The following is a 15154-nucleotide window of genomic DNA, read 5'->3' as shown; positions in this document are numbered from 1 at the left end:
GGACGAGAGCAGTGAAGGGCATGCGTTAGCCAGACGGTGGCCGATTAAATCGCGTCCGCCCTCCGGGTTAAATATTGACGTTTTCCTACATAAAATTCATGCGAACATTTATTTCCTGATATGTATTTACCTTGTCCGCCAAGTACATCGGGTTCCGGTTAAATATCATCGCCCAGCGGCTGTTTATTCAATCGAGCCTTCTATGAGGAAATCGGGCGAATTCAAACGTATATGATAAAATGCGTGCACAAAAGACGATATTTAATCGATACCTGTAACCAGTCGTATAATTCATACGTTATAATTCTCTGATTGCAGGATATTAATTGATGGGAATATCGGCGGAGAAACAGGACGCGAAGACGATTCGCATATGTCGGCGGAAGTGTTAAGCAGCGGAGGTTGAAAGTGTTCTCGTAAAGGAGAGAGAAAATCGACTGTTTACTGTGAGACGAGTGGCGAGGTCCTGTGGTTTGATTCATTAAACTCAACTTGGATCGAAGTCGAAATCGATGGCGCCATTCAACCCAACTAGTCATCGATGTTATTTCTTCATAGTAAGGGACTGACACCTCATCCTCATCCTCGATACAGGATTGAGCCCGAACAACTGTACAACAGCGCGAGGAGAGATGTCTCTTCTACCATCGATCGCAGGAATCTCCAATTGGTCCTGAGTCTCGCCGATCTTCCTCGAATCTTCATCCACCGCATCTTCGATTCTTCTTCGAGTAAGAAAAAAAGAAAAGAAACACGTTCATCGAGAAATCTTTAAGAAGAAGCAGAAGACTGGATCGAGTTCGAGGAAGATGAACGACAAGATAGCGAGAGAGAGAGAGCCGTTTGAGTCAGTGTAGGCGAAAGACGGCAGAGAAGAATATCGAATCCTGTTCTTCGAAGGTCCGTCTTCGAAGTGACGATTATTCAGAAAATTTTTTGCCCATCATCTGCGAGAAATCCAAACATGGAGCCGTTAACGTGGTGCACGCGCAGGCTCGGTGGTAGCGTAGCGGCGTCCGAGGAGTCGACGATCGCCGTGACTCTCGCGAAGGTTGCCGCCACGACCTCCTCCCGTCTCTCGACCAACGCTAACCCTGTCAACGATTGTTCTTCCACCACGACCTGGATCTGCGAAACCACCTGCCGTCTGACTGACACTAGCGAAGATGCGAACAGTGTCCTCCGTCATTGTCACTGTTGGTCAAGCAGTGCTACACCAGGACACGACGGACCGCCACTTTCTCTCTTCTTGCCGAATCGCCAAAATCAAAGCAACGTTTGCGATCTCTGCGAGCGTCTTCGTGGACGAAGCTGCGATTATTCCACGCTAGACGAGAAAAGCACGGAAGGACGTTTCGATCGAATAACAAGACGCGGGCAACGACAAGTGGTGAATCGTGACGTAAATCACACGATGATTTCCTCCAAGATATCACAGCGCGACAGGTTGGTGTCTGACGCTTCTTCGACCAGCTACGTCTCCAGCGTCGTACGGTGGAGTTTAAGGCCGGAGAGATCGTTTCGCTGGACCAGGCAGAAGCATGCGTTAGCCTGGACGATTTTGTTCCTATTGGTACTCGTGCCCTCCACTTCCGCGAACCTGCAAAAGGGAATGTCAAGAGGTTCCTCCAAAGAAGAGGGAGGTGAGTTCGATCAGTTACGTCTGTATCTACCGTTCGTCGCTCGGGAGATGACATTTGAGACGGCACATGGCAAGAGGAGTACGCTCGGTTAATGCGTTGCCTGTAACATCTGAAACTCATTTTTTCGACCCTCGTGTGCAAACATATCAGACGATGGTTATAAAATATTCAATTTCATTATTCGATCGAATTAAAAGGAAAGCTCAGAATCATTTTACGTTAATTAAGGAAAAACGAATGAACAGGCTGACGAAAGTTCTCGAATTCTTGTAGGCGGCTTTTATGAACATATTATGTGTTATACAGAATATTCTGAAATTCATACCGTACGCTAATTTTGTTTATTCGGTACATGTGCGCGATAAATATCTTGTAATTTGTGCGTGTTTACAATTATACGTGATTCGTACATTTGTATGTTTTTACATTCCATACGGTACATTTTTCGATTGGTTTTAAATTCGATCAGTACAATCGTGACAGTCTGATTACAGTGCTAATAAAATTTCAAAATGTTTCGTATAACATGCCATATCGACGTAAAAGTGTCCTGTGCTAACTGTTCAAATACTTTCCTGAACCGGTGTATCTCTCGAGTATAGCTACTATCGTATAAAATTCTCAAATGAGTTTCAAGGAAGTGAAAACGTGTATGTTAACGAACGATTTCTCTCTCTTTCGATCGGTGTTTTTTTCCGGATTGCTCCCTCTGGAATGCTTGGCAACCGGAAAACTGATAATGAACTGGGACAACAAACAGTCGGTAATCGAATTTCGAATCCATGCTGCGCATTAATTACATTTGGCACAGTTTTAACGTTGGCTTAATGATATTACAGTTGGTCGATGCGACGCGCGAAATATCGCTGGCAATTCCGCTTAATTCGTTTCGATGAACAGAACATCGGAGTATGAAACAGGATTTAAAAGAACACCGATAAAACTTGCATGCATACTTAGTGCTTTCCCATTCTCGCTTCTTTAACGACCCTATTTTAGTCCGATAACGTAGCGAAGATCGATCACTCCGTAAACAATCAAAATATATACGTAGAGTGATGCAGTGTTCCCTGGATCATCGTAACGTCTTCTGCCATGTATTTTTATATTAATCGTATTTCCACCGTTTTATCACTATATTTTCTTGCGTTCAATGTTTACAATTGTTGGATTTGGCGATTGGTTACTGAAAAAGAGAACGAAACATTTTTGTTCTACGTTGTACGTTTATGATAACATTACGAATAGATAGAAATTGTTCTAATTACATAAACTCGATACAAATACTGTTTTATATTATTTAGACTATACAGTATATATTAACCCTTTGAAAATTGATTTCTTTCTATCGTTTGAGAAAGGATACAGAAGCAAATAATTTCTTTTTATTAGTTATCGATAATGAAAACATTTTTTACTGGCGATTTTGTAGAGAAAATATAACGCGTTGAAATACGAGATCAGTTTTATCGAACGCAAATATATTTATCGTCTAGTTCATTAGCATAACAACTTCTTAAAGCACAATGTATATGGAACATCGTGTGTAAAAGGATTGTGCAAAATTGTAACATGAAACGGACCAAATCAGATTGCGTTGAAACCCGTTCTCATTGAAAAAATGCCATCTATATACGCCAATGTAATAACCACAAATATATTATACAACGGAAAACAGAAAATTCATTAGCTCTGCTAAACGAGGGAACCGTGAGCTATAAAGGTGAATATTCATATTCATAAATACGGCAATATGCTTGAGGACATGCAGACAACTTTCCTTATCCCGGATTATTGTAATTTCTCAGCTCGAAAGCCAGTTATAATGATCCGAGGAATACTGTATAGGAAAGCAAACGACGCTCGGAATAATCACACATTTGTCTCAGCGTCTCCGAGTTGTAGATCGCTATTTTCTAGACCAGAAATTCTTTAACTCTTCTAACTATCGTAACAATCTGCATCCTTTTCGTAGACTATTCGATAACTTTCGTTTGTAACTGCTTTCGATATACCCATCCATCAAAGCAATTGAAAGCAGTAGCAACGATACTTTGCTTTGCTTTTCTAAGTTCGAAGAAACATCGGTGAAACCTGAGGGTACGGTCGTACAAGTGCATCGCCAGCACGACCGTATTTTATGAAGGCAGAAACCCTCGCCTCCCAGCTGTTTGTAAATCCGCTCGAAAATATTGACCGCGTCTATTCGGCGTGCGCGCATCAACCGAACGTCCGCGCGAATGCAAATATTAATTAATTGCCGACCAAATTGCAGCTCGGATATCAGGTTCGTTGATTTTTCCGCGTCGTCGATGATCAAGCCATCATACATGTAGGTACATAACCGTTCATAAGTATTATGACATTTAAAGATCACACGGCAGTAATACGACAAGTGTATTTTTGATGATTTTTAAACTTTCACGTTAGTCGATAATAAAAGAAAGAAAACAAATTTAAACCGCTTGAAAATTTAACACTGAAAAAAAGTAACGAATTTAAGCTTAGCTGTTATGTTACTTTTGAATTCAATTCGGATGAAGCATCCACATACTCGATGTTACAATAATACTGCTGTCAATGTGATATAACAAAAATTAATTCTTCTTTTGTCTATATACACCTGTCGCGTCTTTATCATATTTCTTATTATCTGGCTGCACGAATGCTACAGATGATTTTACAATGCAGATTTAGATTCTCGATAGATTTCTTGGAGTCTCAGAATTCACATTCAATTTCTTTGATAAGACAGTTTAGAAAACTGTGATGCTGTCGACGGATTATTAGTACGATTTACTATATTTACGATATGCATGCTGGATTGCAAACATAAAGCGCGAATATAAAATTCTGCTCGATTAATCATTTCTTTATTATTTTCGATTCGTTGTCACGTTTCCTATAAAATCAGCAAGTGTCTTAATACGCATGCACGGGAATGTATATCGGGTTATCACATTCCGCGTTTTTCACCTCGTCGATCGATACTCCTCTTCCTGTTGCTCGAACAAAGTATTTCAACGACTCGAGAACTGGTCTTTCCCAATCGTTACTTCGAATCGGGTTAATAAGTCATCAGACGGAGTGAATTGTCAAGCGGAAGATAGGGATTAATAGTAGACACCACTGAAGTCACTAAATGCTTCGTAATGGACAGATTTTCGACCTACTTTGCATTTTTGCGACAAGAAGCTGGTGTAATTAACTTGCTGCCCATAAATATTCGGACCCCTTTGTATTATTATCGAAGATGAAATGTATTATAAAATATACGCATATTGCTCAATATTATTAGTGAAATCTTACATGTTCCAGGTCACAAGTTACTATAGTTTTAATCAGTTATTTTGCACAATAGTAACAAATTCTACGTATCGATCTTAGCAATTGCAATCACACATGATAATTACACATTCGATATTTTTGCAATGTCGAAAAGGGTGAGAAAAATGTATGTTTAGTCTGAGAATCGAACGAAGAGATAGTTTTGACGCGGAGAACATATTGAATTTGAAATTTGCCCTTTTATGAGATGATAGAGGATGGCTTGCAAGTAAATTTTCTGACGCACGATTGACTGAATATCTTCATTGGCGATGGTGGAAAAAATGTGAAAGAAGAGACGAAGAGCGTGGGTTAACTGTACGTCATGGTGCTTTGGTATTTCATCGCACAAAAGTAAAACCTTTTTCATTTTCGACGAGATTAATTTCCCTTTTCTCTATAGACTCACGGTAGACTTTAAATCAGAATAAATTACTTTTGTGTTGGAAAGTTGCTTCGACTCTTTGTAAAGTGAGAATCGTGTTCCTCGGCCAGATTCAACAAAAGGGCTCGTCCTTTTGAAACAATTCGCACTGTTTCCCAAGAGTTACATCATCCCAGCATTAATATCTTTGATATCATTAATTCATATCTTTAATTTATCAGAGGAACGATACTGGCCGGTATTATCGACCGTTTCATAATATTACAGAAATAATATACGTTTGCGCAACTTAATCATTATACAGAATCGATTCGTTCGCATTTTCGTAAAATCTCTACTTCAAAGCGGTTCATTTCAACGCGTGATGTTGTAATGGAGGGAATATTCGTTCCAGGTTTATTACGCTCGTATATGTATAAGTGAATAACGCTCGCATATATTCGACCTGAAACGTCAAAAATGATAAATCTTTTCTTCAGCGAAATTGTTTCTTGGATAAAGGACATTTATTTTGGGTATTTATTTTTGCAATTTGTAACACTTTTATATAATACAATAATGACGTTATATTTTACGATCGTTAATGTAATGCACGGACGGAAGGCGATTCTTTTCATTAACGCGATAAACACAATTCATAATTAATCTAAAAATATTAAAATGTATAAAATATCTGATACATTTTACAATATGCTACCATACATAATTGGTACGATACATATTATAAAATTGAATATTAATGTAATACTCTGTTTCTCTTTTTGTATTTAAATGTTTGACGTTGACTATTTTCCGTGTATCAATATACATACTATATATGATGTTTTCCATTCAGATATTTCATTTTATTATAACTTTTTAATAAAGTTTCAAACGGTGTGTGTGTGTGTATATAACATTTCTCTTTTCTCTTATTTATTTCCATAGAATATTCTGCCAAACTTTAATCGAGAAAACCTGCAACACCATACATATATACGTAAAATGCAAAGTGAGCAGACTTTATCTCACAGTATCATTAGTATATGGTCGTGGCTCAAAAATTTAGGTTACCTTATTTAATGAGGGAACTTGAATTTTTTTAACGAGAGCATGTTTGAGCTTTTATATAATTTTAAATTAATATATTACGGAGGAAAAAGGTTCGGTTATGATTATTTTATAGGTATTTTCAATGTTTCGACATCTCGAGGGAAATTCCAATTATTCAACGAGAACAAACAAAGTATTATAATGTATTAAATAATTTCATGAATTAAATAGATTAATAATTTCAATTGGAAAGTTTTATAATCCGTAAAATCGTTTCGCGGTCCATAAATTAAATATGAAACGTCGCTGTTTGCAAAAACAAAAGATACAATATTATAACGAGGACAAATTCTAATAAACCTACTAAAAGCAAACAAATAGTATAAAATTATTTCTCATTTTATTTTGCCTTTCTCGTTTCTTTCTTTTCGTGAATATCTTAAAATCTCAAAATACATACCTCAAACTCCTGCGTGGTAATAAATATCGATTGCTTCAACGAATAGAATAAATAAGTCACTGATAAGAACGTGCCAATTATTGACCGTATGCAATACAAGTTTCAACATTAATCTTTGCCGAATCGAATTTGTTTTAGACTTTGACTGCAAGATTTGAAATCGATTTTGTCAAGAATAAATATGTTTATCAACTAAGTAGATACGTGATACTTTGTGAAGTAGTAGACCAGGGTAGGTTGTAGCTCGTTATGTAACTCGATTATATTTGGGTATCTGAAACTCATTAATCAAGTGTTTCTTATGCTAAGGTGTATATTTGTACATGCACATACGTTAGGCTTTGATGGTCGGTATTCAATCGTTCTCGTTTCCATAGCAATAAATATTCGTGTTGTCTTTTCTATTTGCCTGGAACTACGCTGTGTAGAACTGTATATTATAAATTACATTGGTACATAATAGGGTACATTGATACGCTTGCTTTGAGGTATTTCTATACCGCGACTACACATTTTTCTTTTCTTTTTTAAATTCGATTCCTCGAAAATGACCTGAAATTACATCAACAGAACAAAACACGATGAAATATCGCAAGGTGTTTTTGACAAAGCTCGTGTCGCGGTAAAGGAAGGCTCATTGTCACTGAATCGATGTGCAAATATTTGCAAGATAGAGAAAACGATCTTATTGATTCCTATATACATAGCACTACATGTTATATTTTAGCATGATTTTTTCGGACTATTGATTGAAACAAAAATTGCAGAAATCAAAAGCTGAAAAATATATCAACTTGCCCCGGTCTCTCCTACATGCAGTATCAGCCGTGAAATGGTTAACGGGTCACAGCCTTTCTAATCAGACAGATCGAAAGATGTGTTTGTATGATCGAGATTTGTTCGGATTACGTGAAAACTTTCGGAAATTTCGTTGACTGATACGATCGAAATACGCTTTCTGATAGCCGATCTCAGTTTTAAATATGCGAAGAAAAAAAGAAAACATTTCGTTCATGTGAATTCCTCTGGCGAATGCGAGAGGACCGTGTCACAGACGTAATTCGGGCGAATCACGCGGAACATCGGCTACAGACAGCACAGTGAATTGAATGTCAGGGGAGTAAATGGGCTGGAAATATTTAACCCGACGCCTTCCTTCCTCTCTCCGTCTGGTCGAATTAGCGAGCAAGGAAAGCAGGTGAGAAGGAAGCTGCATCGGTTACCGACGTCGTTCGGCTCCGATGCGTCGACACGCATCTACATATTTACACGTGGCTCGTAAAGAAACGTTTTTATCTATTTCGCAAGCGAAACACGAACAAATGAATGGAAGCTGGCAAATTGAATCACACGATGACGAATTCCAACATCGTAAATTTAATATAAAATTGTTCAAGTTTATGTTACGTAAAAATTTACCTGTTCGATTTTACCTGCTTACTTTTCTTTTATTTACTTATATTTATATATTTTACGATGATTTTATAGTTACGAGAAACGTAATAATTTCGAATATTAAGAAAGAGGAAAAATATCCCGATTTGAATGCAATAAGTTGTCACCAGAAACGACAGGTGATAATTACGGATCGTACTTCTCCCTCGCGGCTCGCTCGAATCAGCGCGAACTGGTTAAAGCCGGCGTGAAGTTGTTTCCGAGGTATTTAACTTTTTAAAAAAAGTCATGCAAATCTGCATTAATTTGTCTACGTGCTATGGCTTGGTTCTTAGAAATCCGCTATTATGCATACACAATTTCCGTGCACGCGAACTCGCTTCCAGGTGCCCTCAAATGGTTACATTCTTGCCGAGTCGCGGTTGAACTTTGACCGCAACTCCGACTCGAAACACCTTGCAAACTTGACTGCGAACCTTGGTCTTTATTCTTTCTCCTTCTCGGCCTTCCTTTTTGCTTCGTTCGAACGAAAAACACAGTTTAAACGCGGTCAGCCTCGGTCTCGCTTCCCTTCTCGTTTTTCCATTAATCGCCCAACCATTTCTATCGCGTTTATCCGCTACGCTCGACATCGTCTCGCAGAGAGGCAACCAAAAGAAACAGAAAGAAAACGAGATTTCGTCGCTATATTGTTGCTCACGAAGTTCATTTCGTGTTGTCTTGCTAACGCTACTGTTTCCCGTACACTTTTTCCCGTGTACTTCTTGGTATCTAACGGACATCGGCCAACTGAATTTGTTCAACGAAGAAACAGGAACGTATCGGTTGGTTAAACAGAATGTTATCTCCGAAGTACTCATCGTAGGGCTGGCATGTAAATTGCTCAGGCAATTTGCATTTCGTGGTTGTTCGCCTCTCGACCGTGTATTATACACGGCTTATACGTTCGGCGCGATTTCCACTCCCAAGGCTTACGAATCTTATCTGTCTATGTACCTCTGTCTCTACCCATCGCTTAAAATGTATCAACGTCAACGAAGACAATAAGCTTCATAACGTGTCTTTTCTCTATTTAAAGTTAGAATTATAGAAATAATATGTACACGTTTATTCATATTAGGACTCACATAAAATGCGACCATTAATTTGGATCATATCCCAAATTGGACAAATGAGGATTTGCATTTTCGCGAAGAGTAATACATGCAATTTTTCATGGTTTTGCCGGAAGATCGAAATTATTCGCCGGATCGTACAATGAATTTTCTAATTGATATCAGCGTCTCTATCAGCGTTTGTACGAAATTTGAGGAAATCCGAAAGTAACTTTTCTTTCATCCAGTATAGGATCTAGATTCGATCAGAACAAGATCGCGTCGTGTTACACGTTTTCGTAGTCGATTAAACGTAACGGTACTGCAAGGTACAGCATTAGGAAAACATAATTATTCGCTTTAATAAGGAATTTCCCAATTAAAATTTCTATTTCTATCTACTTGTATCGATCAAACAACCGAGGAAGATCAGCAAGTAGTTACCGTACTACGTACAGCTCGGTAGCTGTACAAAATCAGAATCCGAGCAGAATAAGATTGCACGGCGCGTTTTTTAAATGGATCGAAGTTGCACTTCTCGTTCACCGTCTACGAACGTGCTTAACTTCTCGCCAGCAACTGACCTTTCCTTACAGAGCCGCATAACTTTACCGGATAATATCTTGGTAACGTAGCCTGCAATTGGTGAGCCCATCGGCGGTGTCGACCCCATTCCCGCGCGTTGATAATGCACTTTCAAAATTCGTCACGCGAGAGCCAGATAAGAGGAAGAGAAGGCTCGTGTATACGAAGGAGCGTAAAACAGTGAGAGAGAGAGAGAGAGAGAGAGAGAGAGGCAGGGGCAGAAAATCGCGACGAAACGCGGAAAGTCGTAAAGACGAATCGTCGTGACGCGGCAGCCCATATTTCACCGCCAATTTGTTTCAAGTAGGGCTAAAATGAAACGAAACGGCCAGCCAAGAGACGCTTGTTCGTCTCGAACGGTGGAATTATGCAAATATCCCCGGAGATAATCGTGGAGACTCGCACGATCGTCTCCATGATTATTTCTACGTTCTAAAGATGCACCTGTTGACGTCACGGATTTTTACGTTTTCCATCGCCCTTGCTTCGGATATGACGACCATTAGCGCGGAAGATACGTTAGAAGAAAATGAGAAACTTTTCAATTTGTTGAAAATTGCTCGAACAACTCGTTCTATTCTAAATATAAATATCTTTTACGATCGATATAACGTAAAATACGAACGATCGACGTAAAATAACACTGATACATACGTCAACTGCAATTAACGATGAAAGTAAGGAATTCGAGTAATTTACGTTATATTTTTTTTTTAATTTATTAACGGCAGTTGCCATTTCACGGAAGTACGAACATTACTTATAAATATAGATTTCTTCAAAGACGTAGCGGTACAGATTAATCTAAAAGATTCTGCAGAGATAAGGAAATAGGCATCAATCGGTACCATTTATGATACGATAATTTATATTAGTTTTACGACCTAACGGTACTTTATATTACCGCTTAATTAAAATATGAAGCAAATATGCTTGGCATCTATTTAGGATTTATAAATACGACTTACGTATGCGTACGATAGAGAGCCTCCTTGTTTCCGACAGATCATTTTATTCGGAAAATGGTTTCGAAGGGAAAGGGATCAAATCGTCGATCAAAAACGTTGCGTGGAATATAGAGAAACGGAATAGATAGAGAGATACAAGATACTGCCGTTAACACATTGACGACCGTACGTACGTTTCAGCGTAGATCTTGTTGCCAACCGCTGGCACTTTTCACTCAATCTATTATTGGATAATTATGATACACTTTTTGAGAAAATCGTTATCGAATCTTCGTCATATTATCTTAATTTATTTTGTACTCTTATGCGTCGTATGAATTTATTTATTTATTTATCGCTGTTAGATTTAAAAATTGTCGATCTATTCGGTGCATTTGTAAATCGTTTCATTTTGATAGAACGCTGTCAAATATAGGAATCATTTGTTTCACGCGTAAGCGTTGATTAAATGAAAACAAAAAGTCACGTAAACGTGATGATGGCCGATAACAGATAGCAGAGCGAAATCACGTTTACGCGACAGTGGCCGTCAAAGTGTTAAAAGTATGACATTGTACGTATCGTGTAACTATAGACGATTGCATCGAAATCTACCATAAAATGTATGTATTTCGTACGGACACGATTGATGTGTGCAAGACGCAAGGTTCGTATGAGGTACGGAGGCGGTCATCGAGATTTAAATGGTTGTTCCAAGACTTGAAACATTTGTACTTTCCTCCATTAATTTTACGACTTGGCTATATCGTTGGACCATTTACTTGGACCACCTGCGTGTCCGACGTGGCATGCAACAGTTTCTTGGGATATGCAACAAATTCTTCAGACGCAGACTTCTTCGATATATTACAATGCGGCATCTAAACTAGAATATCTGCAGGAAATCGTTTCGAATGAGCGTTGAAACGCAGACATTTCGTTTTACGATCCTCACATAGTAATTACTAGGTTCGTTTAAAAAGTAGATTAAAATCGTTCGTCTCGAGATCTCGTGTTAAAAAAAGTCGAATTTGTAAGTTCCATAATTTCACGTATCACGTGTATCGTATTAACGCTTCACCGAGCACATTCAAAGCCAATTTTCTCCAAACATTTATTACGTTCGTTATGTTTTACGAGCATTGTTGTAATTTTCTCGTTAGCTTATCGTTATAGAAATGAATAGTCGTTACAGAGGAACGTGTTATACGACATTGCTCGATATTCGGGAAAGAAAATGTTGAAGACGCTGGCGTGATTACTGTCGTTTACAGGTCATCCTGACCGAAATTGGTTACGCGCGAATGGAGCCACGATCGGCGGTTATCTAATTGACACCTTTCGTGAGCAGCCGCGTCGCGACGCGACGTCGGCTCGCACTTTCCCTCTCGATACGAGAGTTTATTCCCTTCGATCGACTCGTGACACGTCGCTACAGTTTTACCTCCGTTCTTTCTCGATGGCTCGTTTAATCGACCACAGGTCGGTGACCCGATCATTTCTTCGCTTTCTTCGCTTCCTTCCAACCCTTCGCCCGTTAAATTGTATTTGTTCTCGCCACGCGTGCCTCATAATTCAACGTATACATATAGTCTTGTATTCACATCGTAGGTGGAAAGTTGGCTGATGGAAGCATTGCTAGTGACTGCTAGTGACTGGTTTATAATGTAACCGACGTATCTTGTGTGGCAAAATGTTAAAATAGAGCACACTGTGCGAAACGGTAGTCACATCTCTAATATCCTCTCCGTATCTCGTAAATCGGTCTTTTACTTTGCTAACTGCATAAATAAGTATTAGGACACTGGCTTTCTACCTACTTTTATCGGAGAATGCAAATTTTCCTTTAATATTCAACTTTTTACTTTTTTTTTTATAAGTAGACTACGGATGTTTATACGTTTGTCGAAAATTAAAAGATACAAAAATATAGTACAATTTATAGAATTTACAGATGCACAAATTTTATGATGTTATTTATTAATTTTTTTTTTGCTAATTAGGACATGCAATTTCTATTTTTATTTCGGAGTTGAATCGAGATAACGAACTGGCAAACTTTCAATAAAATCAGAATGCAGAATTGCCGTCTGCTGTAAGAGGATTTCGTTGACACGCATTGACAAGCATATTATTATTTTAGTTCATCCGTCAATTAACCTATATTTCAGTTATTTCCATCGTTTCCCATCGATGCTGTTATCGAGATTTCGTACTTTGATTTTTCTCTCATTTTAACAAACAAACAGAATTTGTAATGCAAATGGAATCGAGAAATCACGTACACCAACAGGACTCGCTTCGTATTTCGCGTTTAACGTTAGATAAATATAATTAGTCCGAAAATGACCGAAAGTCCGTGGGATCAACTTCGTCGTCTTACTTCAGCTTCCCGTGTCCCTTATCTTCCTGCCATCCCATTAACCAACTTTCCAGCCATGCTTAAATATATCATTGGCAACATTGTGCGAAACGTTCGCAAGATCGAAGACACTCGAACAGTGTAACAACTTGAGATACTAATTGGCAAGCGTGCGCAGGAAGCACGCGGCGCGCTTCAAGACAATCAAATTAAAACGCGATTATACAAAACTCGGCACGCCGCGTTAATTCCCCCGACGCTTCCGCCGGAAATTGAGTATTCTAGCACGGCGATACGGACACGGAACAGGATACCATTTACCGCGAATTCACCGGCTGCCATGCGACGAAACTATACGCCTTTTATCCTTGTCCGTTACGATTTCACCTTTTCTCTTTATCTTTCCCTCTCTTTTTTTTTTTTCTTTGCTCTTGTCCCATATTTGATATACATGTAATTGTTTTTAAGGAAGATTCCAATCTTCCAAGGATCCATACGGTTTGGTTTCGATCGACCGAAGCTTTTAGGCGGCTTGTCTCGAGGCAGATTAGTGCGTCTTGTTAAAGAGCACGCTATTTTGGTATACTTTGTGGAGTAGATATTAACAAGCTTGAAAATTGAAGTATTAATCTCGATCGAGCAAGTTCCATTTGATTTATATTAATCTTCGGTACTTGGTACTTAATGCTTCGTGGCACGATTTAGTGGATGATTTTTTCAAATGGAATAAAATATTTTGAAATGGTTAACTTGATTTTTTAAAATTTTTAGAAATTTGCCTTATGATATCGTACATTTTTATTTCGCGCACATGTTTCATCGTTGTATGGTTGTGGAATATATAAACGATATTCTTGCAGAATAGTATTTAAATACTCAATTATACATTATATTTAGTGAAACTATCTTTAACGCTTATTACATGTTTAAGCTGTTTGCATTAAATATCTTTTTCAGATCGGTGCCAAATTTTACCAATACAATCACGGCAGCCGTATACTGTTACAACGACAATGAAATTTCGAAATTATCGGATATCCTAATTCTATAAACGAGCAACCAATTCTAAATTCAAATTACAGTCTGAATGAAATCTCAAGCTCTTTGTCTCTCCCTATATGTCTCGAATATGCTCTTTCAATTCTCGAAACTACTCGAAATTGCCGTTTCAATTCTCGTAACCTTAACTAATGCTGTTACGTACCTTGCTGTACCCCTTCCACCAACAGCATTTGTATTTCTCGTATATTCCCCTCGAGCAAGGTATTACCGATGGCCAATTGCATCAGCGATTCGATACCTGAAAAGCAGAGGAGCATCGGTCAGTTTGAAACGTTCGCTCCTTTTGAGGACGCGTTCGAAAGGTCCGTTATTCGATCCTCGGAATTTCTTTCCCTGGTTGGCCCGATTTGACCAGAGTTTCCAAACACGTTTGATTAATTAATTACCTTCGATCGACGTTTCATTTCTTCGTTTTATTTTTCACGTATATTTCGAGAATCGATTAACGTCGTATCAATTAAACGCCATCGATCGATATATCTGTCTTTTACTTATTTACTCATCTTTTGATTATCAACGTGAAACCTCTAACAAGTGTATTTAATTTTGTAATTGGGAATCTGATCAGAATCGCAGAATCTAATAATAACGCGTTATTACACATTGTAACTAAGTGCGTTGCATTTACTCGTTTAGTGACAAATGATTTTATTTCGCAATAGTAAATGTGAGCCAGTAAAAACGTGATGCGTAATTCTACAAGATGAATTGCAAAATACTTGAGGATAAAATAACTTTCCACGAAATAGGAAACGGTATAAGAAATAACTGAAATAGATGACGTAGCCTAAGTAGGTACGCAGTATAGGATGCGCGTACATCGTTTGACGCGCTGTGATTGCCGTTATACTTTTCTCTCCAC

The 15154-nt window shown here is 38.3% G+C and overlaps 1 protein-coding gene and 1 long non-coding RNA gene across 3 annotated transcripts in view; one reads left to right on the top strand and one right to left on the bottom strand.

Annotated features, from left to right (window-relative positions):
• Positions 1-15154, bottom strand: part of LOC117236747 — a 123096-nt gene that overhangs the window by 3468 nt on the left and 104474 nt on the right. Inside the window, exon 2 of the long non-coding RNA XR_004493904.1 lies at positions 14435-14530. This is a non-coding gene — a long non-coding RNA (uncharacterized LOC117236747). The remainder of the gene's footprint in view (positions 1-14434; positions 14531-15154) is intronic.
• LOC117236734 (insulin-like peptide receptor) overlaps positions 1-15154 on the top strand; it is a 108304-nt gene that overhangs the window by 36361 nt on the left and 56789 nt on the right. The window contains exon 2 of one of the 2 annotated variants that reach the window (XM_033499929.1): positions 319-1643. In XM_033499929.1, coding sequence (XP_033355820.1) covers positions 965-1643 — 679 coding nt within the window. In that variant the 5' untranslated portion in view covers positions 319-964. Of the gene's footprint in view, positions 1-318; positions 1644-15154 lie in introns of those variants that run through there. The other variant, XM_033499928.1, reaches the window with a different exon arrangement.

The sequence above is a fragment of the Bombus vosnesenskii genome, unplaced genomic scaffold (genome assembly GCF_011952255.1).
Source record: "Bombus vosnesenskii isolate JDL3184/JDL3185 unplaced genomic scaffold, Bvos_JDL3184-5_v1.1 scf7180000013352, whole genome shotgun sequence".
In the NCBI taxonomy this organism is placed as follows: Eukaryota; Metazoa; Arthropoda; class Insecta; order Hymenoptera; family Apidae; genus Bombus; species Bombus vosnesenskii.
The sequence above is the reverse complement of the archived record's forward strand: the minus strand, read 5'-3'. Positions and strand labels throughout refer to the sequence as shown.